This window comes from Arvicola amphibius, chromosome 2 (assembly GCF_903992535.2).
Source record: "Arvicola amphibius chromosome 2, mArvAmp1.2, whole genome shotgun sequence".
Taxonomy (NCBI): domain Eukaryota; kingdom Metazoa; phylum Chordata; class Mammalia; order Rodentia; family Cricetidae; genus Arvicola; species Arvicola amphibius.
In genome coordinates, this window is record NC_052048.2 from 75823767 (window position 1) to 75850950 (window position 27184).

At 41.4% G+C, this 27184-nt stretch overlaps 2 protein-coding genes across 2 annotated transcripts in view; one reads left to right on the forward strand and one right to left on the reverse strand.

Annotated features, from left to right (window-relative positions):
- Polr1a (RNA polymerase I subunit A) overlaps positions 1–8150 on the reverse strand; it is a 64195-nt gene extending 56045 nt beyond the window's left edge. The window contains exons 1-4 of the mRNA XM_038319962.1: positions 7982–8150; positions 4299–4503; positions 3037–3186; positions 447–554 (exon numbers count right to left, since the gene is read on the reverse strand). Coding sequence (XP_038175890.1) covers positions 447–554; positions 3037–3186; positions 4299–4503; positions 7982–8058 — 540 coding nt within the window. The 5' untranslated portion in view covers positions 8059–8150. The remainder of the gene's footprint in view (positions 1–446; positions 555–3036; positions 3187–4298; positions 4504–7981) is intronic.
- A 307-nt stretch (positions 8151–8457) lies between these two features.
- Positions 8458–27184, forward strand: part of Ptcd3 (pentatricopeptide repeat domain 3) — a 34192-nt gene continuing 15465 nt past the window's right edge. Inside the window, exons 1-9 of the mRNA XM_038319606.1 lie at positions 8458–8584; positions 12047–12099; positions 12203–12239; positions 15748–15793; positions 17745–17813; positions 18325–18429; positions 21082–21205; positions 23839–23954; positions 26710–26765. Coding sequence (XP_038175534.1) covers positions 8481–8584; positions 12047–12099; positions 12203–12239; positions 15748–15793; positions 17745–17813; positions 18325–18429; positions 21082–21205; positions 23839–23954; positions 26710–26765 — 710 coding nt within the window. The 5' untranslated portion in view covers positions 8458–8480. The remainder of the gene's footprint in view (positions 8585–12046; positions 12100–12202; positions 12240–15747; positions 15794–17744; positions 17814–18324; positions 18430–21081; positions 21206–23838; positions 23955–26709; positions 26766–27184) is intronic.

Genomic DNA, 27184 nt, shown 5'->3' on the forward strand with positions numbered 1-27184 from the left:
CTGAAAACTGATTTCTTAGTCTGGGGCCTCCCGCCATCACAACTCCGCTTCTGGAAGCATAAGAGCACATAAACTCTTCATCCCTAAGCTGTCTTTGTCATGGTGTTTTATCACAGCAATGAAAAGTTACTAAAGTACACCCTTACTTAAACATGTCCCATGAAACACTCTTTAACACAGCTATCTGGGGGCTGAAGAGATGGCTCAGCAGTTAAGAACACTGACAGCTCTTCCAGAGGTCCTGAGTTCAATTTATTTATATTTTTTATGTATTCCTACATGCCAGAAGAGAGCATCAGATCCTATGGATGGTTGTGAGCCACCATGGGACTGAAACCTAAGTCTACCCTGGGAAGCCAGAAACTTATGCAGATGATGGCACAGAGAAACTGTGGTTACCAGGCTAAAAGCAGAATGTTACAGAAAGGGAGATGGTGGTAACTCACATGTGCACCTTGGGACCCCAAGAGGTTGTTCTGTAGAATTTTGCTTGTGTATTCTTCTAACTCTTCTTGAATTTCAAAGGCAGAAGGATCAGCAGTTTCTTCCAGAAACTGAAACAGAGGAAGACTATTGTAATACCTTACAGTAACAGTCTGATGAACAGTAGGGCTGGGGCCAGCCTCTTCAAGGACTAAGATCAGTCTAAGGGAGGAAGGGAAGCCTGAGTTACCGAGCTACGGTTACACACAGTGAAGTGGGCTAGGATGTGGTCAGTGGTGGGCGGAGCTTTTGCTTGCCTAGCACAAACAAGGTCCCAGGTTTTAGCCCGAAACACAACAACAAATCCTTTTCTAGTGACTGTGGCCTGGACTATTTGGGTCAAATTAAAGACTGCAAAGACGTGAGACGAAAGTGTTTCTAACATCTCAATTCTCTGAAGAGCTGACAGGTCAGTGGGGAAGCAGCAGGCCAAACTGATGTGAGAAGAGGTCAGGATGTATGAGCTGGGAATCAACCAGAAACTCACACATCTCTGTGGAAGATACTGGCATAGATGTCTCTGAGAGGCCCTGGAGGTCTGTGTAGAGATAGCCCTGGCCTCAAATTCATTTTCTAACTCATCAATTTTTGTAGGCCCATATTTCTATATGGTGTGGCAGCCAGGCTCTCAAGCCATAAGCCCCACCTGAGGTGGTCACGTAGCGCTGCAGACAGGCTGTCACTGCCCTAACAAAGGGTCAGGATGTTGTTGCTCCTTTTTTTGTAATTTGGAGGATGCCTGATAGACATGCTGATTCAAGCCTACATGACAGCTAGCATAGAGAGCAGACAGGTAGTTGTGGAGGTGACAAAAAGCCATTCACTTGGTTACCTAGGAGACAGAATGCTAATATATTTCCCCTAAGTTAAGTTTTGGTATAAAGACTGGGGAATAAACAGAAAATTTCTTCAGGATGGGAACTCAGAATATCATGAGGGATCTCAGAGAATCTCCCTTCCAATGAAACCATGTGAGTCATGTCTTTATTCCCGTCTCTTCCACACCGGTCCAGAGAGAGTTTATGTTGGGGTCTGGTAGAGAAATTATTGAGGGTCCGGGCTAGCACTGGACCCCAACAGATTTTATGTTTTCATTTTGAAGACTGAAACATAAAATCATGAAGAAACAGAAATCAACACCAAGAATGAGTACAAAGGTAGTATCGAATGGGACATTGGCCACTTCCCAAACCCAACACACAGGCCTAATAAGGTAAGGACCTGAAGGGTCCCACTCTCAGGAAACAAGCCAAGTACAACTGCACAGGTAGACCAGGGCCTTAAGCGTGGACTATGAGGGTTTCAGACTGGAAATACCACCCAAGTGGCAGAAACAGCCTGACTCCTCTCTGAAGAAGGTGACAGCACCCTAGCAATCTAAAGTAAGTATATAATGACTAGGGAAGAGGAGAGTTTCTAAATTTTGACATCAAAGAGTGCCAAATGTATACAGGATTATATTTCTGTTTGCATATTTCATAACAAAACAAAGAAAATACATAGGAGCCATGAGTACTTTTATGAAGATAAAACTAAATTTGGATAAGAGAAATCCCTAGAAACACATAACTTCTTTAATTAAAGGCTTAGGAAAATCTTTTATCTCCCTTCACTCTCTTGTAGGCAAATCTGACTGTGGGTTAATGGTTTAGCTTTGTTTTCTTGGAGGCAAATAGGATGAGAATTCCTGCTGTTGGCAGAAACAGGCCCAGGCTTTGAGACTACGTCTGTACTGAGGGTTGTGAGTACCTAGTGCAAACCTCAGCTCTCTGCTTTACCAAAGAAGGTCCTCGAGGCTACTACAAAACACGAGATGTCAGGCACTGTCTTGATGCCTTGGCATCTCTCATCCTCTACAAACGCTTTCTTTCAAGGCATTTTATAGAGAACTTCTTGAGACTGAAAAGATGGATTAGCAATTAAGAGCATTAGCTTCTCTCCCAGAGGACCTGAGTTAGGTTCCCAGAATGTACATGGCGGCTAACACCATGTAGATAGTTAGCCTCTCTAGCTGCAGCTTCAGAAGATCCAGCAGTTTCCTCCAAGGCATCAGGCATGTTATGTAGAACACACATACATGCAAACAAAACATTCATACATATAAAATAAAAATATCCAAAAAAATTTAAAGAGAGAAGTTCCTTAACTCATTTTTTTTTAAAGATTGAAACAACGCAGGTACCCAAACTCTATAGGACAACATGAGAAAGGAAATTTAGAGGTCAATCCAACTCAAGATTAGATGTAAAAACCCTAAGCTAAATATTAGGAAGCCAAATCTATAACATATTACAAAACAATTTATATCATGGGGCATGGTGACATAGGTCTTTAAGTCCAGTACCCAGGAGGCAGAGGAAGGAGATCTCTGTGAGTTTGAGACCAGTCTGGTCTACATAGCAAGTTCTAGGACAGATGGGGCTACATACAGAGAAACCCTGTCTCAAATGATTAAAAAAAATGCAAGGTTCAAACATTCTGAAGACTATTGGGGTGGCAATTAAGGACAACATACAAGCATCCCTTGATGCCCTGGTTTCCATACCAACCTACCCTGCTCAGAATTTGTTCAAGCTCATAGACCGCTTGTAGAGCTCCAACTTCTAGGACTCGAAGCTGGCAGACCAACAGGTGAATGGCAGCCCGAGGACAAGTCAGCATGTGGCAATTTAAACAGGAGCCTCGGAGCAGGAGGTAGAGTTTCTAAAGAGTGGGGACAAAAAGAAGCAAAACATTATAAGGAGACAGAGAACTCATGGTGATTTCCATTGTACAAGCGATTTTCTTCACATAGTCTGTCTCCTGAAGAATTCTACTTCTGCCTCTGCTATAGTCTTTTAGACCTATAAATAAACTAGACAAACATTCCCAAATATCTTTTGATTTCATTTTAAACCATTCAAATTTGAAATTCACATAGAATGAATTCATGGTCTGAGAAAAGGAATCCTTTTAGATTTATACCAACTACTTAACTAAGACAATAGCCTTTCTTTAATCTGCTTAACTCCCGGAGGCTAGGTTCCTTGAAGTAAAACCTAAACAGATACAAGTGACAGTCTAGACAGGAGATTCATTGTGATGTTACTCGTCTTCCTTTGGGGGCTTTGCTTCTCCTGCCAAGAAACCACACTTGGCAGACCTAGCTGAAAAGCCAATGGTCTTGGGAGCACCAGAAATCCCTTTATTACTAGGGAGGTGTCTGCCACCCAGCTTTCTGAAGGACACAGAGCCCTTGAAACGAAAGGGCATACATCAGTGCATTAAGTCAAGATTAGACCCTGAGTCTTGGATAGGTGGATGTGTGGCTCCCTAAACATTTCCCTCTTGCATGAACAGAAACTTGCTATGGCTTTCCTCAACTGGAATCAAACTGAAGTTCTTCACGTAAGTCTGTAGCGTAAGCTGAAGTTACAGGGCAAGCATCCCTAATCTGAGAATCTAAAATCCTGAACTTCTTGAGCCCTGACATACAAGTAAACAAATTCAACATATGACTTCATGGATTAAGGGTTTAGTAAAAATATAGGAATATCAGGAATACAATCTCCTTCAGGCTGTGTATATGAGGGATATATAATTATGAGTGAATTCATGTTTATATTTGGTTCCATCCTATAATAGCACCATAATGTAGACTGCAAATATTCTAAAACCTGAAATTCAAACCATTTTTGGTCTCAAGCATTTTGGACAATAGATACTCAAGGTGACTTGTACTTGGTCCCTCAAGTTTTTTTCTTTCTAAAGAAAGAGGAATAAAGGACGGTCCTCACAACCCCAGCACCCCCAAGACCAACAAGCCCTGCACGTACATCGAAGAGGAGAGGGTTATACACCGTGAGCGGGAGCTCAATGTGGCCCAGGTGTCCTGAGCAGTTGTTGAAGTCCTGCACGCAGGTGGAACACACTTCTTTGGAATCTGCGGGACCCAAAGCCAAATCATACAGGCCATTTGCTGAAGGGTTTCCCAGGCTGTCCACATAGCGAGGATTTGTAATGGATTTAACACTTAATTTCCTGAGGAGATGAAAAAAATAACCAAGGAAAGCTCAGGTTATTAGCTTCTCTGATGTTGAAGTGAGAGAAGCAGCTTATAAACCAGACCTGACTGGAAAGCTCAAATTCTTCAATGAAGGGATTGCCATATAACAGAATAACAAATTCAAGAAAATTCAACACAAATAAAATCATAAGAAACAATTTCCTTTATGCAAAATTTCATCCCTTTGCTAAATGGAATCTTGTAACTGTCAAATAACTAGTCTTGTACCCACTAACAGCATGTTACTGTGCCACATATGACAGCAAGTGTACAGCCTGTGTGTGCTCTACTCAATTGTTTTTGGGTGTTCACACAACAATGACACAGTTGGAAAGTATCCTTTTTTTTTTTTTTTTTAAAAGATTTATTTATTTATTTATTATGTATACAACATTCTGCCTCCATGCCAGAAGAGGGCGCCAGATCTCATTACAGATGGTTGTGAGCCACCATGCGGTTGCTGGGAATTGAACTCAGGACCTTTGGAAGAGCAGGCGGTGCTCTTAACCACTGAGCCATCTCTCCAGCCCCGGAAAGTATCCTTCTTAAATGTCATGTAAATGTACTTTACAAGGCCTACCTTGCCTTTTAAATTTTATCTAATTTAGACAATTGTGGGGAGCCAGACTGACCCAAAGTTTTCTCAGAGGCCCTGATGAAAGGATAAAGAAAACTTCAGTTCTGTGTCCTTGTCCAGAAGGGGACTTGGTAAGGCCAGTCTAGAGGAGGAGCCAGTGCCTCTAAAGGAGTCAGGGTTGCAGCTTCTGAGGAACCAACTCTTCCTCCTCGGCTGTGGCTATCAGTCCTAAGGCAGTGGTGTCTGAAGTTTCCTGTGTTCTTTTTGCCAACACTGTCTGACTTAGCTCTCTGCAGACTTTGGTGGACTTCCTCCCTATAAATAGTATATAAGATGCTATAAATAGTATATGAGATGCTGTACTTCCTAATAGGTTTGGTTGGCATAAGACATAGCTTGTACAAGACCTCCTGACATCAGCTTTTCTCTTCTCTGTTTCCATCCCTTGGCATCTCCCTATCAGGACCCTGTCACTGAAGAACGACCTGCCGGTCCAGGTCAGACAACAAATGTAAGAATGATACCACCCCTATCTTGCACTCTAGAGGGAACAACAACAGCAACAAAAAAGTCAGTGAGCTGTATGGTCAGGAAAACTGATGGTGGTTTATAGGAATGAAGCTGCACAGACCGGAAAGACTCTCATGGTCCATGCCACTGTAAGAACCAAAAACAGATGGAGACAGCTCTCCCGCTTGGCTCTCTTCTCTGTGGTTACTTTTCTACTGGTAAACCAGTGTTAGCACTTTATCTAACTCACTGCTGTATAGGTGGTCTCTTCCTCCAGCATGGAGGCAGCTGGCAACCTTGAACTCAGTAACAGTGAAAAAATTACTTAGTTGTTCTGTTTTACAATCCTAATTTTTGAAACTGCAATAAAATATAAATAAAACATACCATGTTAACCAACTTTAGGGTGCAGTTAAGTGGTATTGACACACCACGCTGTGCCATCATCAGCACTACCCACCTCTAGAGCCTTATTTCCCTGTCCTAACTCCTGGCAACCATCTCTGTACTTTCTGTCTCAATCAATCTGACTGTTCCAGCACCTTTCAAATAAATGGAACCAGTCAGTACCTATCTTTTCATGACTGGATTATTTTGTTAAGCATTCCACAGTTATAGATAAAAATATATCAGAACTTCTTTCCTTTTGGGGGACGAGTCAATAGTGCATGCTGCATCTCATTTCATCAACTCATTCACGGATGGACTAGTTCTACTTTCTGGCAACAGCAAATACAGCTGCTCTGAAGGTGTGTGCACAAAGCCAAGAGAATTCCTAGATCTGACAACAATCCCATTTTAACTTGAGGCACAAGTATTTGATTTTCACAATGTCGGCACCATCTTCATCAACACCTGTATTTTCCAGGTGTGTGTGTGTTTGCTTTTTTGAGGACACAATGATGTGCTGAGGTGGCACCTCACTGTGCTTCTGATCCGTACTAATTTTAGGATGCTGAGCATCTTCTCATGTGGTTTTTCTTCTTCTTTTTGTCCATCTGTGAATATTCTGTAGCACTATGTATATTCAAGAAATTTACTGCCTGTGGTGTTCAGGAACAGCAAGAAAGCCAAGGTAGGGCTGGAGAGATGGCTCAGCGGTTAAGAGCATTGTCTGCTCTTCCAAAGGTCCTGAGTTCAATCCCAGCAACCACATGGTAGCTCACAACCATCTGTAATGAGGTCTGGTGCCCTCTTCTGGCCTGCAGGCATACATGTAGGCAGAATAAATATTGTATACACAACAAATAAATAAATATAAAAAAAAAAAAAGGAGGCCAAGGTAACCAGTAAAAGTTAAGTTTGGAGACCAGACGACCCTTCCATGTTATTAAGGGCATGGCAATTACTTTGAAGAAGATGAAAAGCTACCAGCTCCTAATAACAAAATGGAGCATTAATTATTTAATGCCAGAGCCAAAATGTCAGCATCAAGGAAGTCCTTATAGACCCATGAGACTCAACTCAACCCCTGGAGGGGGTGTCACATTGAGATATCCTGCATATCAGATAATTACATTACCATTTATAACAGTAGCAGAGTAAAAATGGTTGGAGGTCACTACAACATGAGGAACAGTAGTAAATGGTTGCAGCATTAGGAAGGTTGAGAACCACTGTTGTAGGTTACACTAAGCATCCTTTCCCCGAGGGTAAACTCCTAGGGTAATAGGATGCCGACAATTTTGCACTTTAGAATAATGCTGACAGCTGTGTGGAAGACTGAGGGTGGAAATGGAAGAAAAAGACAAGCAGAGCATGACACAAGAACTGACCTAAGGCAGTGGCGATAGAGATAAAAGGAGGGTAAAGTCAAGTTAGACATGTAGGTAACAGACAGCGAAAGACTAGTAAATGAGATGTCAGAGTGGGGTCTAGAATTATATAATTTTGTATTAAACCTGGCACGCCACTATGAAAAGGCAGGTCCTTCCAGTTTGTGGAAGAGAGGGTGCACGCTGCGTTTCTAGTGCAGGTTTCAGATGCGAGTATGTTATCGTGATCAAAATGAGGATTAAAGAAGAGTTCTTGCAGTTTCACAACTTCATAAAGTGGAACAAGGCCTTAATCTGAGATGTAAAGGTTCATCATCGCTTGGACAAGAGACTAATTAGGTAATTAATAAGCGCGTGGTGAACGTGAGAGCATACATGACGTAACACTGGTTCGTTAACGAGGAAGATGAACGAATGAAAATGCAGCAAGGCAGGACAACCCCAGTCCCAGCTCATTGCTTCCGAGTACCCGCAAACAGGCGCCAGCCAGCCAGACCCAGAGACAGGCTCGGCGCGAGGCCTTCTGGGAACCGTAGTTCCCGGCGCCGACGGCCACAACCATGCGCTACGAGCATCCTACCAACTCCTTACTTGAGCTCCTCGGCCGAATACATCCCGAAGGAAATGCCCTGAAGCCGCCTCCATGGCGTGTGCTTGGAGGACAGCATCTTCCCAACCAGTTTTGAGATCCGTCTGCCAGAGAGAACTTCCCGCAAGCTCCGGCGAAACCCTCTCACGTTCACTTGCGCGGAGCCACCATGTGTTCTCCACTGCGCTTGCGTGCGGGAAGCGTTGCTTAGCGTTTTGACTTGGACGAGCTCATTTTTGCTGTCGGGGTGGGTAGGAGTGGAAGAAAATAGTCTAAGACACTCTTTCCGTTTAAAAACAAAATTACAACGGAGACTTCAGAAGCAATGTTTCAAGTAAATACATTTGAGGTGAACTATGTGCATTGAGCCTTCCTTTGGTATCCTTGCCAAACAGGACCTTGTAATCACCCATTCCGAGTTGAGGCGTTCCACGGCCGCCCCGCCCCTCTCGACCTTGTAGGCGGAGGGCGTTCCCAACGTGCTCTGCGCACCGTCCGAAGATGGCGGCGGCCCTGTCCGCTCGCTGCCTCCGTTTCCGCAGCGGTCCTGTCTTGCTGCAGACCGCTCGGGGCCCAGGTGTGTGTGAAGCGAAGCTCGGCTGCAGGTGAGAAGACCCTGGGTTAATTTCATCTTGCATTTCCCTGAGAGTTGTAGAACTAGGTGGTTCGCAACGGTGTTTGTATGCTGGAGGCCGCGCGCCCCCAAGGGTAGCACGAGGTAGCAGTGGTTTGAGATAAGTTTCGAACAGCTTGTATTCTTCCGGGAGGTTTCTGTGGTTGGGTTGTAATACTCTATAAAGTTGAAATTGCCCTTTAAAACAGGGCCATGTTTTCGTGAAGTTTCCGTTTTTGTGAGTGCTTCTACAAGCCCCTTCACAAGTTTCTTTAAACCGCCTCCCATATTCATTTTAACTGTGCCAAAAAGAAAGGGCGAAGTAATAGATTTTCCCCAAATAAAGGGCAGGCTATTATCGCCACTGCGGATCGAATGTTAGAGAATGTTATGAGCCAAGACAATTAGGCTTTAATAAAAGCAAAAAAACGTCTTAAAACGCCAGACCCCACTCTTTTGATCTCGTGTTAGCTACATCTCTGTAATTTAATTTTACACCCTTCGAACAGTGGCCTGGTGAAAGTGTGAGGCATTTAGGTGTAGTAAAAACTTGAAACCCAATTTAATTTATTTCTGGATATGGATTCCAAGGCCTCATGCATGCTAATTACCCCACTCTACTGCTGAATTCAAACTACCAACCAACCCAAGAAAAACTTTTAAAAATTTTATTGGTATTTATTGAGCTCTACATTTTTCTCTGCTCCCCTCCCTGTCTTTCCACACACACCCCTTCAATTCTCCCCCAAGGTCCCCATGCTTCCAATTTACTCAGGAGATCTTGTCTTTTTCTACTTTCTACTTCCCACATAGATTATATCTATGTAAGTCTCTCTTAGTGTCCACATTATTGTTTAAGTTCTCTGGGATTGTGGTTTGTAGGCTGGCTTTCTTTGCTTTATATTTAAAACCCACCTATGAGTGAGTACATGTGATAATTGTCTTTCTGTGTCTAGGTTACCCCACTCAAAATAATGTTTTCTAGCTCCATCCATTTTCCTGCAAAATTCAAGCTGTCGTTATTTTTTTTTCTGCTGTGTAGTACTCCATTGTGTAAATGTACCACATTTTTCCTATTCATTCTTCAGTCGAGGGGCATTTAGGTTGTTTCCAGGTTCTGGCTATGGAAAACAAAGCTACTATGAACATAGTTGAGCACATGTCCTTGGGGCACAATCGAGAATCCTTTGGATATGTACCCAAAAGTGGTATTGCTGGGTCTTGAGGAAGGTTGTTTTCTAATTTTCTGAGAAATCACCACACTGACATCCAAAGGGGTTGTACCAGCTTGCATTCCCACCAGCAATGCAGAAGTGTTCCCTTTTCCCCACAACCTCTCCAGCATAAGTTGTCATCAGTGTTTTTGATCTTGGCCCTTCTTACAGGTGTAAGATGGAATCTCAGAGTTGTTTTGATTTGCATTTCTCTGATGACTAAGGATGCTGAACATTTCCTTAAGTGTCTTTCAGCCATTTTAGATTCCTCTGTTGAGATCTCTCTGTTTAGGTCTGTACTCCATTTTTTTAAATTGGATCATATGATCTTTTGGTGTCCAATTTCTTGAGTTCTTTGTATATTTTGGAGATCAGACCTCTGTCTGATGTGGGGTTAGTGAAGATCTTTTCCCATTCTGTAGGCTGTCGTTTTGTCTTGTTGACCGTGTCCTTTGCTTTACAGAAGCTTTTCAGTTTCAGGAGGTCCCATTTACTAATTGTTTCTCTCAGTGTCTGTGCTGCTGGGGTTATATTTAGGAAGTGGTTCCCTGTGCCAATGCGTTCAAGTGGACTTCCCACTTTCTCTGCTATAAATTTCAATGTGGCTAGCTTTATGTTGAGGTCTTTGTTCTATTTGGACTTGAGTTTTGTGCATGGTGATAGATTTGGGTCTATTTTCATTTTTGTACATGTTGGTATCCAGTTATGCCAGCACCACTTGTTAAATATGCTTTTTTTCCATTTGATTTTTTTTTTTTTTTTTTTTTTTTTTGCTTCTTTATCAAAGATCAGGTGTTCAAAGATGTGTGGATTGATATCCGGGTCTTCTATTTGGTTCCATTGGTCCTCCTGCCTGTTCTTATGCCAATATTCAGTGTTTGCCTTTTCTTCGGTTGGATGATAATAAGCAATTTTCCCCTAAGTGAATTCTAACTAGTATTAATTGTCTGAAAGAACTCTAGGGAATAGATGAGATGTAACTTACAGTATACATTTTGTGCATACTTCATCTCAATTTGAGAACACCAGCTTTACCATTTTGCAGACTGGTCCCAACACCCCCTCCCCCTTCTGCTTGTTCTCTTTGCCTGGTGGCTACTTGTTCAACATAAGATGATGCTCTCTTCATGTTGTCATTGGCTAACAAATGACTTGAAAGAGTTGATCCACTTCTAAAACGCCCCTGTCACAGAGAAGTGTCGCTTTCACGTGTTGCCTGAAGTACAGGGAGATGGCCCAGTGGGTAGAGATGCATATATATCTCCAAGCTCCATTATAGTTCCATGTTAAGTTGGAAGGAGAGAACCAACTCCACAGAGTTGTACTCTGCCGTGTGTGCCATGGTACATACAACCACACAAAAATAATGAATGCTTAAGTAAAATGATACCTTAGATCAGGTATCAGTGGATGACATAGTTTCCTCTGTGATCACATATAAAATTTCTGAGGAATTCTGATGCCCTTTAGGAATGGAAGAGACAAGATATTATTAACGTCATTATTTTGTTGATTTTATTTTAGGATACCAATAAGTGTATTGTTATCTGTAAATAAAATAAGCACTGACTATCCTGGAACTCGTTCCGTAGACCAGGCTGGCAATAGGCTAATATTTCTATACCAGGCCAAAAAAAAAAAAAAAAAAAAAAAAAACTGGCGGCCTCCAAGAATGTAGCAGTTAAAAGCCTTGTGTTGTTGATACAGTTTTGGTTGGTTGTTAAAAGTGATAGACTGTAAGGCCATGGGTGATTGTAGCTTCATTCTGATTGCTCTGAATGAAGTAGGCATTTACTGTCTGGGTTCTGTCTGTTAAAAGAACAGCTCACTGAATTGGTCCCTGTCCTATGTTTTCCAGGTTAATTTCAAACCAGTTGTTCAGATTGTTCCAGTGCCATTCAATTTTTCAGTTCTGACCTTGTTTATTTTGTGATGAGATTAAATGCCCAAAACATTTTGGCTGAAATTGTAGCTTAGTGGTGTTCCAGAACTTGGTTTACCATGGATGAGGCTCAGCTTTGATACCTAACATCACGAATGAGTCCATCAGTCTTGATCTCCTGTTTCTTGCATTGAACTTGTTTTGGTCATGATGTGTGGTATACAGTCTAGTCTGTTTGATCCATGATAGTTAGAAAATGTAGCTCAAAATGTATACATGCAGGTGGAAATGAACTGAGAACGTCTTTAATGAGCAGAATTAACATTAGAGCGTTTTTTTTGTTTTTATTTTAATGCAGATTTTATTCTGGAAGTGCATCCCTCCCTAAGGTTGAAGGAACAAATGTAACAGGTATTTTTTAAAATTATGGAAATAGTTTTTTATTTAAAAACAAAAAATACAGAATATTTCTTTGTAGTTAGGAAGCTGATTATTTTTATTTTTATCTTGTAAGGAATTGAAGAAATAGTCATTCCAAAAAAGAAAACATGGTGAGTATTAATTTGCTATCCATTTAACCAGTGGTTGGGTGTTTACTGTAAATAAAACATAAGTTTTAAGCAGTACCTATCACATAGGCAAATATTTATGTTAGCTATTATTTTGAAGTTTTGTGATGTCACTTTTTTGTGTAAAACTACACAGTTAGTTTAGAATTGAACTATTAGATATACTTTTGTATACTGCTTTTAAATTTTAGTGGCTGTAAAATACTTCGTTATCTAAATATGACTAGACTCTTGTTTTAGTGGTCAAGAGCACGAACAGTGGCTGGCCATGGTGCCACCTGCCTTTAATCCCAGCACCCAGGAGGCAGAGGCAGGGGGATTTCTGTGAGTTCAAGGACAACCTGGTCTACCTGGTGAGTTCATACAGTGAGGCCCTGTCTTTAGAAAAAAGGACTATCAGAGCTAAAAGTAGGAACTTGTCTGTGAATAGAGCAGCCAGTGTAAAGCACTTTGCCAACATCTGTACCCAAAAAACTACAGGAAGTACAACAGGAGGAATATTTGGAGTGTGCTACAATGTAATGGCTACCTGCTTGTATTGTATCTTATAGTCCTCTATGTATGTAAATTTACATACATGGCAGGAATCCAGGTAAATTGAGTGTCGTTTTGTGGTGGCATACACCTGTAATCCCAACACTCTGGAGGCAGAAGTTAAAGGATTATCAAAGGTTCCAGGGCTATTTAACAAGGTCTTGACTCAAAAAAACAGATTAAAAGTATTATTTATACCAGTCAAGTTGCTTTTCATTGAATATTTATAGTTTAGCTATACTGAAACTAGGTCTGATCACTCCAGGGTTTTATTACAGATGCACCTTCCTATTGGTAGTTCTTGTGAGATGGACAGGTAAGGGTACAGGAAGGCAGAATGTAGTAGCCTGATTGGTGTTAGCTGTGGTGGTAGGAGTCCAGGAAGGCCCGTGGAAAAGGTTAGGAAACGGGATAGGAGTTGGTTGATACAAAGTGCAGTCAGGAAATCAAGGCCCCTTTTTAAAAATTTAGTTTATAAGATGAGAATAATTTTTGTTTCTTATATAGGGGAGGGGGGCTAAAGAAAATAACATGCAAAAAGAAAGAAAAAGAAAGCCGGGCAGTGGTGGCACACACCTTTAAATCCCAGCACTTTAGAGGCAGAGGTGGGTGGATCTCTGTGAGTTCCAAGACAGCCAAGACTACAGAATGAAACCCTTTCTTGAAAACCCAAAAAGGAGAAAAAAAGTAACATGAAAATTATATGAAAAATTGTGTCAAATTTTGTGTTGGAACACAGCTTAGTTTGTTCACATTTCCTTTTGTTGCGTGCTGACAGTTTGGACAGTAAACTTTTAGTCCTACCATATTAAAATATTTCTGGGGCTGCAGAGATGACTCGGCCATTAATGGTTAGATTCACAACCAAAATATTTACTCTATCCCCTTACCCCCACCCTGAAAAAGAAAAAAAAAGGAAGGAAAGAAAAATGGTGTGGGGTGTATTTTGAACCCTGATTTCTAAGTTGAATCAGTATTTTCAGACTACACATTTTTTTTGTCCTTTAAGGCAATGTATTTTCAGATCTCACCATGCCACAGAGAACTTGAATAAATTACAGTTGTTGTGAATGTTCTTATGTGAATATGACATTATGGAGGCAGTGTTCAGCAGGATAGTATGGATTATAAGAAGCCTAAGAAGTATAATTTTCAGGCTCTTGGAAGGCAGAGGCAGGTGAATCTTAGTGAGTTCAAGGCCTGCCTGGTCTACAAAGCGAGTTCCAGTATAGCCAGGACTGATACACAGAGAAACCCTGTCTAGAAGAACTTTAAAAAAAAAAAAGAAAGAAAGAAAGAAAGAAAGAAAGAAAGAAAGAAAGAAAGAAGAAGAATAAGCTCAGTAGCTGTGTACTTACTTGTCTTGAAAAGGATGTATTGAGTAGGCCCCACACCCGTAATTAGTGACCCAGTGAAGCTGAGGAAGGGAGGAGCTTGCATTGAAGGACTTCATAAAGTGACCCTGACTCAACACAACCAAAGCAAACTATCCTGTGGCTGTTTTGTACAGTAGAATTATTCAACTTCTCATGTCATAAAACTTAATGTTTCTCTTTATCAGATGACTTACAATCTTAAAAATGTTCTTTTAAACTTTATTTAGAATAACCCTTAGTTTTTTTTAAATCACAGTGATTCTTTTGGAAATGAAGCACCTGAACTCTAACAATAGAGTAAACCTAAGGGGCTGGAGAGATGGTTCAGAGGATAAGACAGTTCAGTTTCTTTGTTTTGTTTTCTTGAGAGACGATTTCTCTGTAGCTTTGGAACCTGTCCTGGAACTCTCTCTGTATACCAGACTGGCTTCGAACTCACAGAGATCAGCCTGCCCCTGCCTTGACAGTTTAGTTTCTAAAGTCAGATGGCCCATAACCTCTTGTAACTTTAGCTCCAGGAGGATCCAGTGCCTCAGGCTTCCACAGGCTCCTGCATTCATGAGCATATAACCACACAGACACATAGATACATAATTAAGAGTAAACTAGATGATGTCATCTGTCATTTATGCTGGTGGCGCTTTTCCAGTAGTTGAACAACAGAGGTAAAGTGTACTGCTGGCCTAAGGGTCTTCTGCCATCCCTGAATAAATAGTAGGTAAGACGTTATTCAGTATGGCCAATTAGGAAGAGAGTGGGAACCTCCCCCTCCCACCCCAGTCACCAGTAAGGAAAGGGCTGGAGTTATAAATAGCTGGTCCAGGCTATGGCGTGGTCTCACATCATTGGCCCACCATTGCCTAGGCTTCAGTCTGACAAGTTAGAACTGCATGAGATGTATTTATGAGAGAAAATTCCTTCTTTGGCTAGCCCCAGACTTCAGCATTTTTCTTCTCCCAACATGAAGTTCTCTGGGGTACTCAGGGAAGGACAGAGGTGTGTGGTATCCTCATTTTTGCCTTGCCTATCACTCTTACCATTAGATTTAGATAAAGAAGCGCCTCAATCCTGTGGGATTCAGTAAGGATACAAGAGAGTCATTGCAGAGGCTTTGCTTTAGTTTCAGGTCAATTCAGAGCCAGTACTTTGGCTAGTTAAAGGCAAAAATCTAGAGAGTTTCTCTAGGAATACATGAGGAAGTCACAATAGATTTATGAGGCAGGAGAGGGTAATGGTATTAGGGACAGGTCAGAATGCATATGAAGCAAAGGGAAGGAAGCATGTGTGCCAATCAAAAGAACCAGTGTTGAGGGTCTGACCTCACAGGGCTCTAAGCCCCATCCTCTAGCACTGACTATTGAGTTCAGCTCTGGAGCCAGGAGTCTCCAACCCTCCAGCCTCTGCCTCCCTGTCCCTGAGATTAAGGATTTGCATACCTGTTTCTCTTCTGGTAGTTTTGAGAAGTAAGCCTGGCTCTGGGTGAGGCCTTGTCTTGTGGCCAAGTCCTCTAAGAGTAGAATGACTTGCTCGCTTTGTAAGTGTGAGTCTTGGTAAAGACTGACTTGTGGTTCTTATTCTAGGGATAAAGTGGCTGTTCTTCAGGCACTTGCAACCACAGTGAACAGGGTGAGTAGGATTTTTTGATTAATAACACATTAAGCATTATAGCTCTTTATTCAGAATTAAACTATAGTGTATCTAGAAAATTTTTTTACAATCTAACCCAATCCCTCCTTTTTGAAAATGGGAATGCAGGTTTGTGAAGTGACCAGCCTAGGTCTGGCTAGGATGTAATGCTCATGGAGTGTTTTTACAGCATATGATAATTGTTTGTTTTGTCTTGTTTCCAGAGACAGTCTTTCTGTAGTCCTTGCTGTACTGGAACTTGGTATGTAGAGCAGGCTGGACTCAAGATCACAGAGATCCTCCTCCTGCCTCTGCTTCCCAAGTGTTTTACTTATTATGTATACAGTGTTCTGTCTGCGTATGTGCCTGCACGCCAGAAGAGGACATCAGCTCTCATTATAGATAGTTGTGAGCCGCCATGTGGTTGCTGGGAATTGAACTCTGGTCAGTGCTCTTAACCTTTGAGCCATCTCTCTAGCCCCCAAATTTAATTTATTTTTATTTTATGAGCATTGGTCTTTTGCCTGCATGTATGTCTGTATGAGGGTGTCAACTGCTCTGGAACTGGAGTTAGAGCTGTTTGTGAGCCACCCACCATGTGGGTGTTGGATATTGAACCTGGGTCCTCTGCAGGAGCAGTCTGCTCTTAACCGCTGAGCCGTCTCTTCAGCCCCAGAGTGTTGGGATTTTTAAGGGCTTGTACTGTCATGCCTATCAAAATTGCTATGAGTAATTTTTAAGTTACTGGAAAAGCTATTTGACATGTTTGTTTCTAAAAAGGAATGAGATAAAAATTTAATTAATTAATTAAAAAACAGATGTTTATTTCTGAGGGATTTGGTAACCAAGCAGAGATGTTGTCTTAGTTCTGACTCTGGGACTTGGGTCCTTCCTGCTGGTGATAATACACTGGTCAAAATACAGATCTTATATCAGGTGTGGTAGTACATGCCTTTGATCCCAGAACTTGGGAGACAAAGGCTGGGTAGGGGGCTGGAGTTCCGTAGCTCCTTAGGCCTTCAAAAGGCACACACACAGTTCTAAATAGCATTTCAGATGCTTATTTACAGACAAATGAACTGTTCAATCACTGTCCACCTGATTAATTGGGGCAGGGTCTCAACTGAACCAAGAGCTTGCCTATAAAGGTTGGTTTAGCTAGCCAGTATTCTGGGAATCCCTTGTCTCTGTGTTCTGAACACTAGAATTACAGGAGGACTAGCTCAACCATCCAGTACTTAAAAGTTCTGTGGTTCACACTTGCTTGGCAGGTGTTGTATCTACTTGACCATTTTCCAGCTCCTGGAAGAGGAACTCTCTATTAGTTTTGTTTTTTTCAAGACAGTTTCTTTGTAGCCTTGGCTGTCCTGGAACTTGCTCTTTAGACCAGGCTAGCCTCAAACTCAAAAGATGCACTCTCCTCCCCCCTCCCCCGTCTCCTGTCTCCCACCAGTACTGCGATTAAAAGTGTACCCCACTACTTGGTAAGAAGGAACTCTTCAGGGAATATGCATATGGATGCATAGTGGTTGTGCAGTGAAGGAAATCTTATTACAGGAAACTGTCAAGGGACTAGTTAATTCAGGGAGTCCTTAACTAGCATTTAAGACTGTGATAGTCCTAACTGACAACAGACTGAACTCCTAAGAAATAACGTGGAGGGATTAGCACAGTGCCTAAATACTAATTAATTCTGTGAAGCTCTGGGTTCAGTCCCTAGTACCAAGAGAAGAGAAAATCTCGTAGGATGGAGCCATGGGGATTTGTACTTACTTGTTTTAAGTTGTACATAATTTGGGGAAAATCTTTTGGTGTGTGTTTTCTTTCTGTATATGCAGACATATGACCATACATATTCCTGCATATATGTTTCATATATTACAGAATTTGTGATCACCAATAAAGCTTAGAGAGTTTGAATGAAAATCTAAAAAACTGTGCATTTCCACAGGACCCCACAGCTGTACCTTATGTATATCAAGATGACCCTTACCTCATCCCAACCTCTACTGTGGAGTCGGTGAGTGCTGCTGTGAAACTTTTCAAATACTTTTAAGACCCTTACTAATTTGTGTAACAGTATGTAAATAGTTGAATTATTAAAATAAAATAAACCTTGAAAAGCTTATACATGCTGACAAATGTTAGGCTCTGAATCTTTTATCAAAAAAGTATTTAAGTATTGTCTCTGAAGAAAGTTTTGGTTGTAATTTTTCTTTTATTTAGGTCTTAACTAACACATAAGCAAACCATTTGTGTGCTTTGTATGTATGTGTGTGGGAGGTGGGTGGGTGGTGTAGGTTGCGCTGTATATAAAATGTGAGCTGAAATTCTCATACTCAGAAGGGAACTATGTGGTGTACTATAACTTGGCTTGTAATTGGAACTTCTTGTATTATTGCATTCTTTCTCCCCCCTCCCCCCCAGGGAGAAAGGGAGTAATTTTTGCTGAGGGTGAAGCTTTGCTTAAGTCTAAATTTTATGTAAGTGCTAATTTGTATTTAAATCTCCCCCTCCCCCCCCCCATATAGCGTTCATTTTTATTGGCAAAGAAGTCTGGGGAGAATGCAGCAAAGTTTATTATTAATTCACATCCCAAATATTTCCAAAAGGATGTAGCTGAGCCTCATATACCGGTAAGGAGAAGTGATTGTGTGTTTTACATACTTATATGAATGCAGATTAAATCACGCTTCCATAGCTGATTTAGCCATTTTAGTGCCCTGGATGCTGGAGTGAGAACATTTGCTAACCTTTTAAAATTCTTCTTGTGTGATTCCTAATGCTACTCCTGAATCTTCTCCTCTGTGACCGTTCCTTTTCAGGGTCCTCTAGTGGCTTCCTACATTTCCTTAGAAATGTTTATCTTTATGATGTCTCTGTTCCTTTTTCTGTTTTTACAGTCTGCACTTGCTGTTTTGGTCATCCTTGCTTGCACTCCGTAAATATTGCCATGTATCTTGACCAGGTTTCTCTTCTTGGGGCTTGAGGCTTTGCTTGTGACTCTCCCTTGTTCTGTAGTGTTCAGTGTTACAGTGTCTGCCACTGCAGTCCGTTCCTTCTGTACAACAGTGAGCAAAATAGGTGCATCCTTTCTTCCCAGAGTCGTGAAAACGCCAGCCTCGCTTCTTGCTTATAGCCACTCACTTTCCCTTTTGTTCCCCAAACTCACACCCAGACCTGGCCCTCCTCCAGTCACTTCTGGTGACTGGCCAGCATGCCAACATGGTTCTGTGGTAAAGATCAAAACCCTGATTAGATCGATGGCAGTTGTGGACTGGTCATCTGTTGGCTCACCTCTCTCCCTTTAAGTTCTTAGCTGATAGTGTTCCTGTGCTTGGCTTTGGGGTCACTTCCCTGGAAGCCTTGCAGGGGTCTCTCTCTGCCTTGGAGATAGTGCCACAGCACATTGTACTAGAAAGAATTGTCTCTATCTCTGGTTTTTAGTTTGTTTTATTTTGCTGTTGGTGGGTGTGGGTGTTAATGACGGAATGCATGGCCTTGTGTAGGCTTCCTGTCACTACTTAGACCCCAGTATAGGTTGCTTTTCCTGTTGTGACAAAATACATGACAAGAAGCAACTTAATGAAGGAAAGGGTTGGTTTAGCTTAGCGTTTAAGGAAATTACAACCCATTGTGTAGGGTCAGTGTTGAAGCAGGAGCAGCAGGCAGGTGGTCACACTGGAACTGTAAGCAGGGAGCAGAAGCCTCGTATTCCAGTGGTTAGCTCATTTTCTCTTTATATGCAATCCAGATCTTGCATGGAATGATGCTGCCCACATTTAGGATGGGTTTTCCCTCCTCAAGAACCTGACCTAAAAAATCCCTCCCCCAGAAACTTGACTTTTTAGAGATTATTGATTCTGTCAAGTTGACAGCATTAACTGCCACTACTGACTCTGATGTCTTAAGTACTTTGATGGAAGAGAATCCCCCACACTTTGATAAAATGTCAGAATCCCTAATGCCTAGCCTAGTATCTGGAGTAAACTGGTACCTACACCAAATATATTTGAAAAATTAGTGAATTAGCTACAATCAAGATACCTTGGTGGTGTTGAGTGTTCAGAGGAAAACCAAACTCCAGGCAACAGTTTTGTCTTTTAGAAACTCATATACTCTGGTGACTTTAACCAAGATGGGCAGTGAAGGAGAAACAAAAAGTTTTGGGTTTGGGGGTGTACTAGCTGGCTTTGTGTGTCAACTTGACACAAGGTAGAGTGATGAGAGAGGAAGGAACCTCAGTTGAGGAAATGCCTCCATGAGATGTGTAGCTTCTCAATTAGTAATCAGTGGGGTAGGGCTCAGCCCAGGGTGGGTGGTGTCATCCCTGGACTGTGGTCCTGAGTTCTTTAAAAAAAGCAGGGTGAGCAAGTCGTGTAAGGCAAGCCAGTAAGCAGCACTCCTCCATGGCCTCTGCATTAACTCCTGCATCCAGGATCCTATCCTGTTTGAGTTCTTGTCCTGACTTCCTTCAGTGGTAAGCAGCAACATAAAAGTGTAACCCAAATGGATCCTTTCCCTAACTCTTTATGTTCATGGTGTTTGTCACAGCAATAGGAGCCCCAGCTTAGACGGGGCGGGGGGTATTGTTGTTCTTTGTCATTTTTCTATTTTCAAGACAGGTGCTCACCAAGTACCCTGGTTGGCCTGGAACTCAGAAGAAATCCACCTGCCTCTCCTTGCAGGGTGCTTGGTTTAAAGATGTGTTCCACCATGCCTGGCTTTATGTTTCATTGTTTTGTTTTGGAAACAATTTTTTTTTTTTTACTGGAACCAAAGTATTCAGCTTCAACCTGGGGTTGAGACCTTGGTTGGAAATGGGGTCTTCAAAGTATGGATTGGATGTTTATGATTGAATATTTTAAATTTTTCATAAAGTCAGGAGATGAATAAGTAGTCTTCTCTATTCAGGTTGAGATTTATTGGCCTTTCTTGTTATTTATTTGTTTTGATTTTGGTTTTTCAAGACAGGATTTCTCTGTGTAGCCTTGACTGTCCTGGAACTTGCTCTATAGATCAGGCTGGCCTCAAATTCACAGAGCATCAAGGTCTGCCTGCTTCTGCCCTTGCAGTACTGGGGTTAGATTAAAGGCATGCATCGCCACCCATTCAGCTTCTTGTTCTTCTCTGTATATTTTATTTTAATGTTCGGATATAAATGGTATGTAGTAAGGAAAACAGGAACTGGAGCCATGAATTTTTTTGGTGTATTGGTGCTAATAGCCCCATCCTGCTGTCAACCTATCTCGTTTGCCTGTTTGTCATCATTTATTCTTATTTTCTAGTGCTTAATGCCAGAATCCTTTGAGCCTCAGATTGAAGATGTGAGTGAAGCTGCCCTGAGGGAACGGATCAGACTCAGGAAAGTCAAGGCTTCTGTGGACCTCTTTGATCAACTCTTACAAGCAGGTGACTCTCAGTCAGAGCCCCTCTTGGAACATAGGGCCATTTGATAGGATCCAAGTAGTATTAAGTAAAAATGACCAATAGTGTTTACTTTGCTTGATGGTGTTGTTTCTGTTTTAAGTGGTGTAATATACATAATTCATTTTCTGCTCCAGCTTCATACTGAAGCTGTAAGTGAAGCAGAACTGAAGTCTCATGCTTTTGTTTTTGTCCTATGCACTGGTAAAGAAAGTACATGTTGATGATTATTCCTTGGCCTCCTTTTTTTTTAACATTAGGTGTAGTGATGAGGCTAGCAGGCCTGCTTTTCGTCCTGCTCGGCTCCCGCATGGCTAGCTTTGCCCCAGAATAATTACACGGTAACTGTAACTGGCCCATTAGTTTCAGCCTCTTATTGGCTAACTCTCACATGTTGATTAACCCATTTCTAATAATCTGTGTAGCACCACGAAGTGGTGGCTTACTGGGAAAGATTCTAGCCTACATCTGTCTCAGGTAGAAGGATCATGGCGACTGCCTCACTTCCCTTCTTCCCAGCATTCTGTTCTGTCTACTCCACCCACCTATGTTCTGGCCTATCAGGCCAAGCAGTTTATTTATTAATTAACCAATGAAACAAGAGATAGATGACCCTCCTCCATCAATTAGGTGTGAGAAGGCATGGCCAAATAAATCAGAAATATGCTGGGTGTTGGTAGCGCACGTCATTAATCCCAGCACTTGGGAGGCAGAGTCAGGACAGCCAGGGCTACACAGAGAAACGCTGTCTTGAAAAAACAAAACAAAAACCAGAAATATTTTAATTTTTCTGTGAGTTATGTTTATATGTATAGCTGTGCATCATATGTGGGCCTGGTGCCCGAGGAGACCAGAAGAGGGCATCAGATCCTCAGTAACTGGAGTTACAAATGGTTATTTTGCCACCATTTTGGGTCCTGGGAATCAAGCTAAGTCCTGTGGAAGAGCAGCGAGTGCTCTTAACTGCTGAGCCATGTCTTCAGCCCCAGAGTAGTCTTTCTTTTAAAATAAGAAGGACTGTTAACTGGGATCAGAGACTTGGACATTGATGTGATTCTGCCTCACTTAGTAACCTAGATAAAGGCCGTGCAATGTTTCCAAGTTTCTAACATCATGTTGTGCTTTGAGTTAGATATGGAGAACTCTTGGTTTTTTGAGATAAGGTTTCATTGTGTGTCTCTGACTGTCCTGGAACTCATTCTGTAGACCAGACTGGCCTCAAACTCACAGAGATCTACCTGCATCTGCTTCCATGAGTGTTGGGCATGCACCACTATTGCCTGGCTAGATCTGAAGAACTTTTTAGGAAATACAATTCTAGATATTGTGGCTGGTAAGCTACAGTGATTGTACATGTGGTCACCTCAGAGGCAACCATTATCATTAAATTTTAGGAGTCTAGAATGCTGTTTAATGAATTAGAATAGAAGAAATGAAAACGTTGGAAATCATTGAAAATATGATTTGAACCCAAAGCATTTTCTCATACCCTTCTTCAGGAATTTAGGTGGCTTTCTATAGTGTCTCACACACACCTGAAGGACGACAGCAGATAGTATGTTGGTGAGGTTTTTCTGCTTTCTGAGTGTGAGCAGTGCTTGGTAGGAATCTGGATTGCACTCCTCTGGGATAGTGGTATAGGTGTGTACAGCCCCTCAGTAAATTCTTTTGGGGTTTTTGAGGCAGGGTGTCATGTGGCTTAAACTGGCCTTAAACACTTTGTAGTCAAGGATGACCTTGAATTCCTTCCGCCTCTGTCTAAAATGCTGGGTTGTAGGTCTGGGCAATTATACCAAGCTTAATAAATTGGACCTTTAACCTTTTAAAAAAGATTATATTTTTTGTGTGTAAGGGTGTTTTTCCTACATATATGTAAGTATGGCTGTCATGTGCTTGCCTGTTATTTGTGAAGGTCAGAAGAGACTGTTGACTCCCTTGGAACTGAAGTCATGGATGCTTGTGGTCCATCATGTGGGGGTTAAAGTTCAGGTCCTCTGCAAGAGCAAAAATGCTCCAGGCTGCTGATCCATCTCTCCAGACCCCTTTTTTCTTTGCTTTGTACTTTCTCTGTAAAATGAGTGCTGACATGGGAGTCATTTTGAGCAGTAGATTTTTGGTGGGTTTTGTTGTGGATTTCTGAGGTGCTAGGAATCAAATGAATTGTTTGTTTTTAAGATGATTGTGATTGTCCATTTATGCTAGTTGTTCTTAGTACAGTTTTACTGAGGGCCTGAATCCAGTTGGGATAATTGTTTGTGTATATTAAGTGGAAATTGACCTGGACCTGCAGTGACAGGTTCCAGAGAGAAAAGGCCAAGGGGTCATCAGAAAGCAGAAGATACCAAAACTGGGGTCAAAAGGTCTCACAGAAGCTGTGTCTTATGGCAAACACGTTTATTAAGAAACAGCATCTTACATACAGTTTGCAGGGGGACAATGGGACAGAGTCACCAGAAAGCCATCATGGGTTATATTGGTTAATTGGTAATGTGGTAGTAGGGATTAAGTATGTAGCCAAATAAGCCACCATTAATAGAAAAAATAAAGAATTTTATCTAACAGGCTTTCTTTGGCTCTTGGATATTTGAAGGTTTCTTTCTCTTTTTTTCTCCTAACAGGAACCACCGTCTCTCTTGAAACAACTAATAGTCTCTTGGATTTATTGTGCTACTATGGTGACCAAGAGCCCCCAGCTGACTATCCATTTCAACAAACTGAGCATACAGAAAACTTGGTAAAAAAAAAATGGCTTTTTGTTTGTTTCTAAAATAATGTTTTATTAAAATGGGCCAGGGTTTTATGCCATGTAGTAAAGGGTCTATACTGAGAGGGCAAAATAGCCTTCAATAAGCAGTGATTGATGAAGGAAGGCACATATGAACATTGGTTTTTATTTTTAATCAGTGTATATTATACAAAATGATGTGTTTTATTATGACATTTCATCAATGTATACACTGTATTTTAATAATACTCCCTCCCCCTTACCCTCTTACCTTTCCCAGTGGTCTCTTTCATTTTCCCAAATAGCTTCCCTTCTACTTGGTTCGTATGAGAAAAAACAAGCAACATCTGCTTTTCTGACTATATATAATCTCTGGTTCTACCCATTTTTCTATAAATGACAGAATTTTGATCTTTATGGCTGAATATGTGCCACACATTTTTGGGGGAGGTGAACCTACGGTTCACCAGATGAGTACTGAATCGTGGAACTTTTTCTCCAGCACCTCCTCCCCCTTTTGTTTGTTTGTTTTTGAGATAAGGATCTTACTAATGTGCTTGGACTGCTCTCTTTTTTGTTTGTTTTTTGAGACGGTTTCTCTGTAGGTTTTTGGAACCTGTCTGGAACTCACTCCATAGACCCGAACTCACAGAGATTCACCTGTCTCTGCCTCCTGAGAGCTGGGATTAAAGGTGTGCACCACCACTGCTCGACTGGACTGCCCCTTAAATTCATACTCTGCATGCATCAGCCTCCTAAGTACCTGGGTTGCAGGCACCACCGTAAGCTCTAGCTACACATAGCTGGGTGTGGTGCACACACCTTTAATCCCAGCACAGAGGCACAGGCTGGTAGATCTCTGCATGGTGAATGAGGCCCAGAATAACCAGTGCTACAGTTCAGCCATTGTAAATGGGGTCATAGTAAGTATAAGTGTGCAGGTATCTTTATAATATGTAGTTTTTCGGGCATATACATGCATTGTGGAATGGCATAGCTGGATTGGATGCTGTTTTGAGGAAACTTCATGTTGATTTCTGTAGCAGCTCCACTAGTTTTGTGTCCCCACCAGCCTTGAGTATTTAAGGATTCCTTTTATCCTGCAGCCTCACCAACATTTGTGACTAAGGTGAGGTAGAATCTCAGTGTAGTTTTGATTTGTGTTTTCTTAATGAAACAATTACGTTAATTTTATTCTACTTAGCAATAGTTTGTCTTCAGGTACTATATACTCAGGCAAAGTTTTGGTCAGAAACATTTGATCCAGTCCTCTGTCACTATGGTGACATTGTGTTGGGTAATGATCAAGGAAAGAGTCTGTATTTTGTCACTGGTTACCCTTTGCTCAAAAGTTGTACATATAGGGCCAGTGAGGTACACAAGCCTGAGACCCCGAGTTTGGTATCTGGAGCCAATGTAAAGATGCTACGAAAGAAGCAACTCCTCAGAGTTGTCCTGTGATCTCCATGTGTGTGCTATAGCATTTGCAGGTCCATACTGATGAACGCAGTGAATTTTTAAAATTTATACAGATGTGGGCAGAGGAGGGAGCATGCTGGGCTTAGGCCAAGTGTTGCCTGTGGATGGAATAGTAACTGTCAAAGCTTGAGGGTTTATTTCTAGAAATAGATTTCAAGGGATCCTTTGTATCTGGTATATAGAGGTGTGTATGAAATGTTTTTCTAAACTGGTATGGATTTATGCCTGTATGTGCAAAGATCCTGAAAACAATAGCAGGTGATGATGGGGAAGCTGTTGAGGTCAGGATAGCCCTGATGGTATGGAATGATTCATCCTGGAAGAAAGAGGTTACTGAGCATCCATAATTAAAAATCCCCAAACCAGATTTTATAACTGAAACGCTCCAAAATAGGAACTTTTTGACTATCTACTAAATGGAAACTTCTACGCCTGGCCTTATATGATTTCATTCTTTCAAAACTTCTTCATAAAGAAAAAAAAAACTTCATGTTGTATGTATTTGAAGGATAAATTTCATGTTTAGTCTATACACTCTTTTGGATAAGGGGTTCAATCTTTGTTATTTTTCTAAAAAATCATTTTTTCATTTACAGACGATAAAAATTTTTTAAAAGCATTTCTCAGTAATGATATTATGGACTGTTTCTGTTCTTTGTCCACTAATTGTGGGTAACTTCCCTACATAGTAACTAGTGTTGTAAAGTGCTCAGGCAGTGAGTAAGTCATACCTGTGACCTTGAAAAGCGTCTTCTGAGCCCTGCCAGACTGGCCCCCTGTTACCATCCTTGCTCCTGAAATAGCTGGCTGCCTACAGAACTAACCCTGGCTTCTGCAAATGCCAGTCAGGCCTCTGTGTTTGCCTCATCCCTTATAAGTAAGGGCAGAATTTCTGGTGTAAAAGGTCTAGTATTAGACACTAATGTCAGTATCTCTTGTTTTCACCCCATGTGTGCAGTATTTTTCTGAGTCAAACCAGTGTTTGGCTCTGTAGAAGCAGATTGCACTTTGTTTTCTTTTCTGCTTTTTAACCGTAGGCAGGCCACAGAGGGCATTCTTTTTCCTATCTCTAGATGATCTCTTGTTTAAGAGCTGACTTTGCTTTCTTCAGTGTTCACTGATTTTCACGAAGGAATTCACTGTGGGTGGTAGCATTTTCTTGCATTTCTTGTTGCCTTTTGCTGATTTATTTCCCTTAGTGTTCTGAATTTTCTTTGCTTTTCTGATTTTTTTTTAAATAGTCCGCTAGCAAATATTGTCTTACCTTTTATTTCATCCATTCTAGGAAGAGGCTACAGAGGAAAGTAATCTGACATCCAAGATGAAGACTATTCCTTGGAAGTATGTTACTCTTTGAGAATCTTATATTTTGGGGATTTTACAGTCCTCTAGAGTTGCAATCCTGAAATGTTCTAAACAGATTTTTCCCTCTTCATTTTACAGATGTATCTACAATCTGTCTTTATATTTTAGACCTTTTGTCTTTTCTGTGTGTATCTGTGTGTGTCAGGGTTTCTCTGCAGTTTTTGGCTGTCCTGGAGCTCACTGTGTAGAGCAGGCTAACCTTAACTCAGAGAGCCTTATGCCTCTTGAATGCTAGGATTAAAAATGTGTGCCGCCTCACCTGGCTTATTAGTTATTGTTATATTCAGGATTCTACCTACATAGCCCAGGTTAGCCTCAAACACAGACCATCCCTGCTTCTACTCCCAAGGCCTGGTATAACAAGTATACAGCATCACTTCTGGCTTAGACTTGTA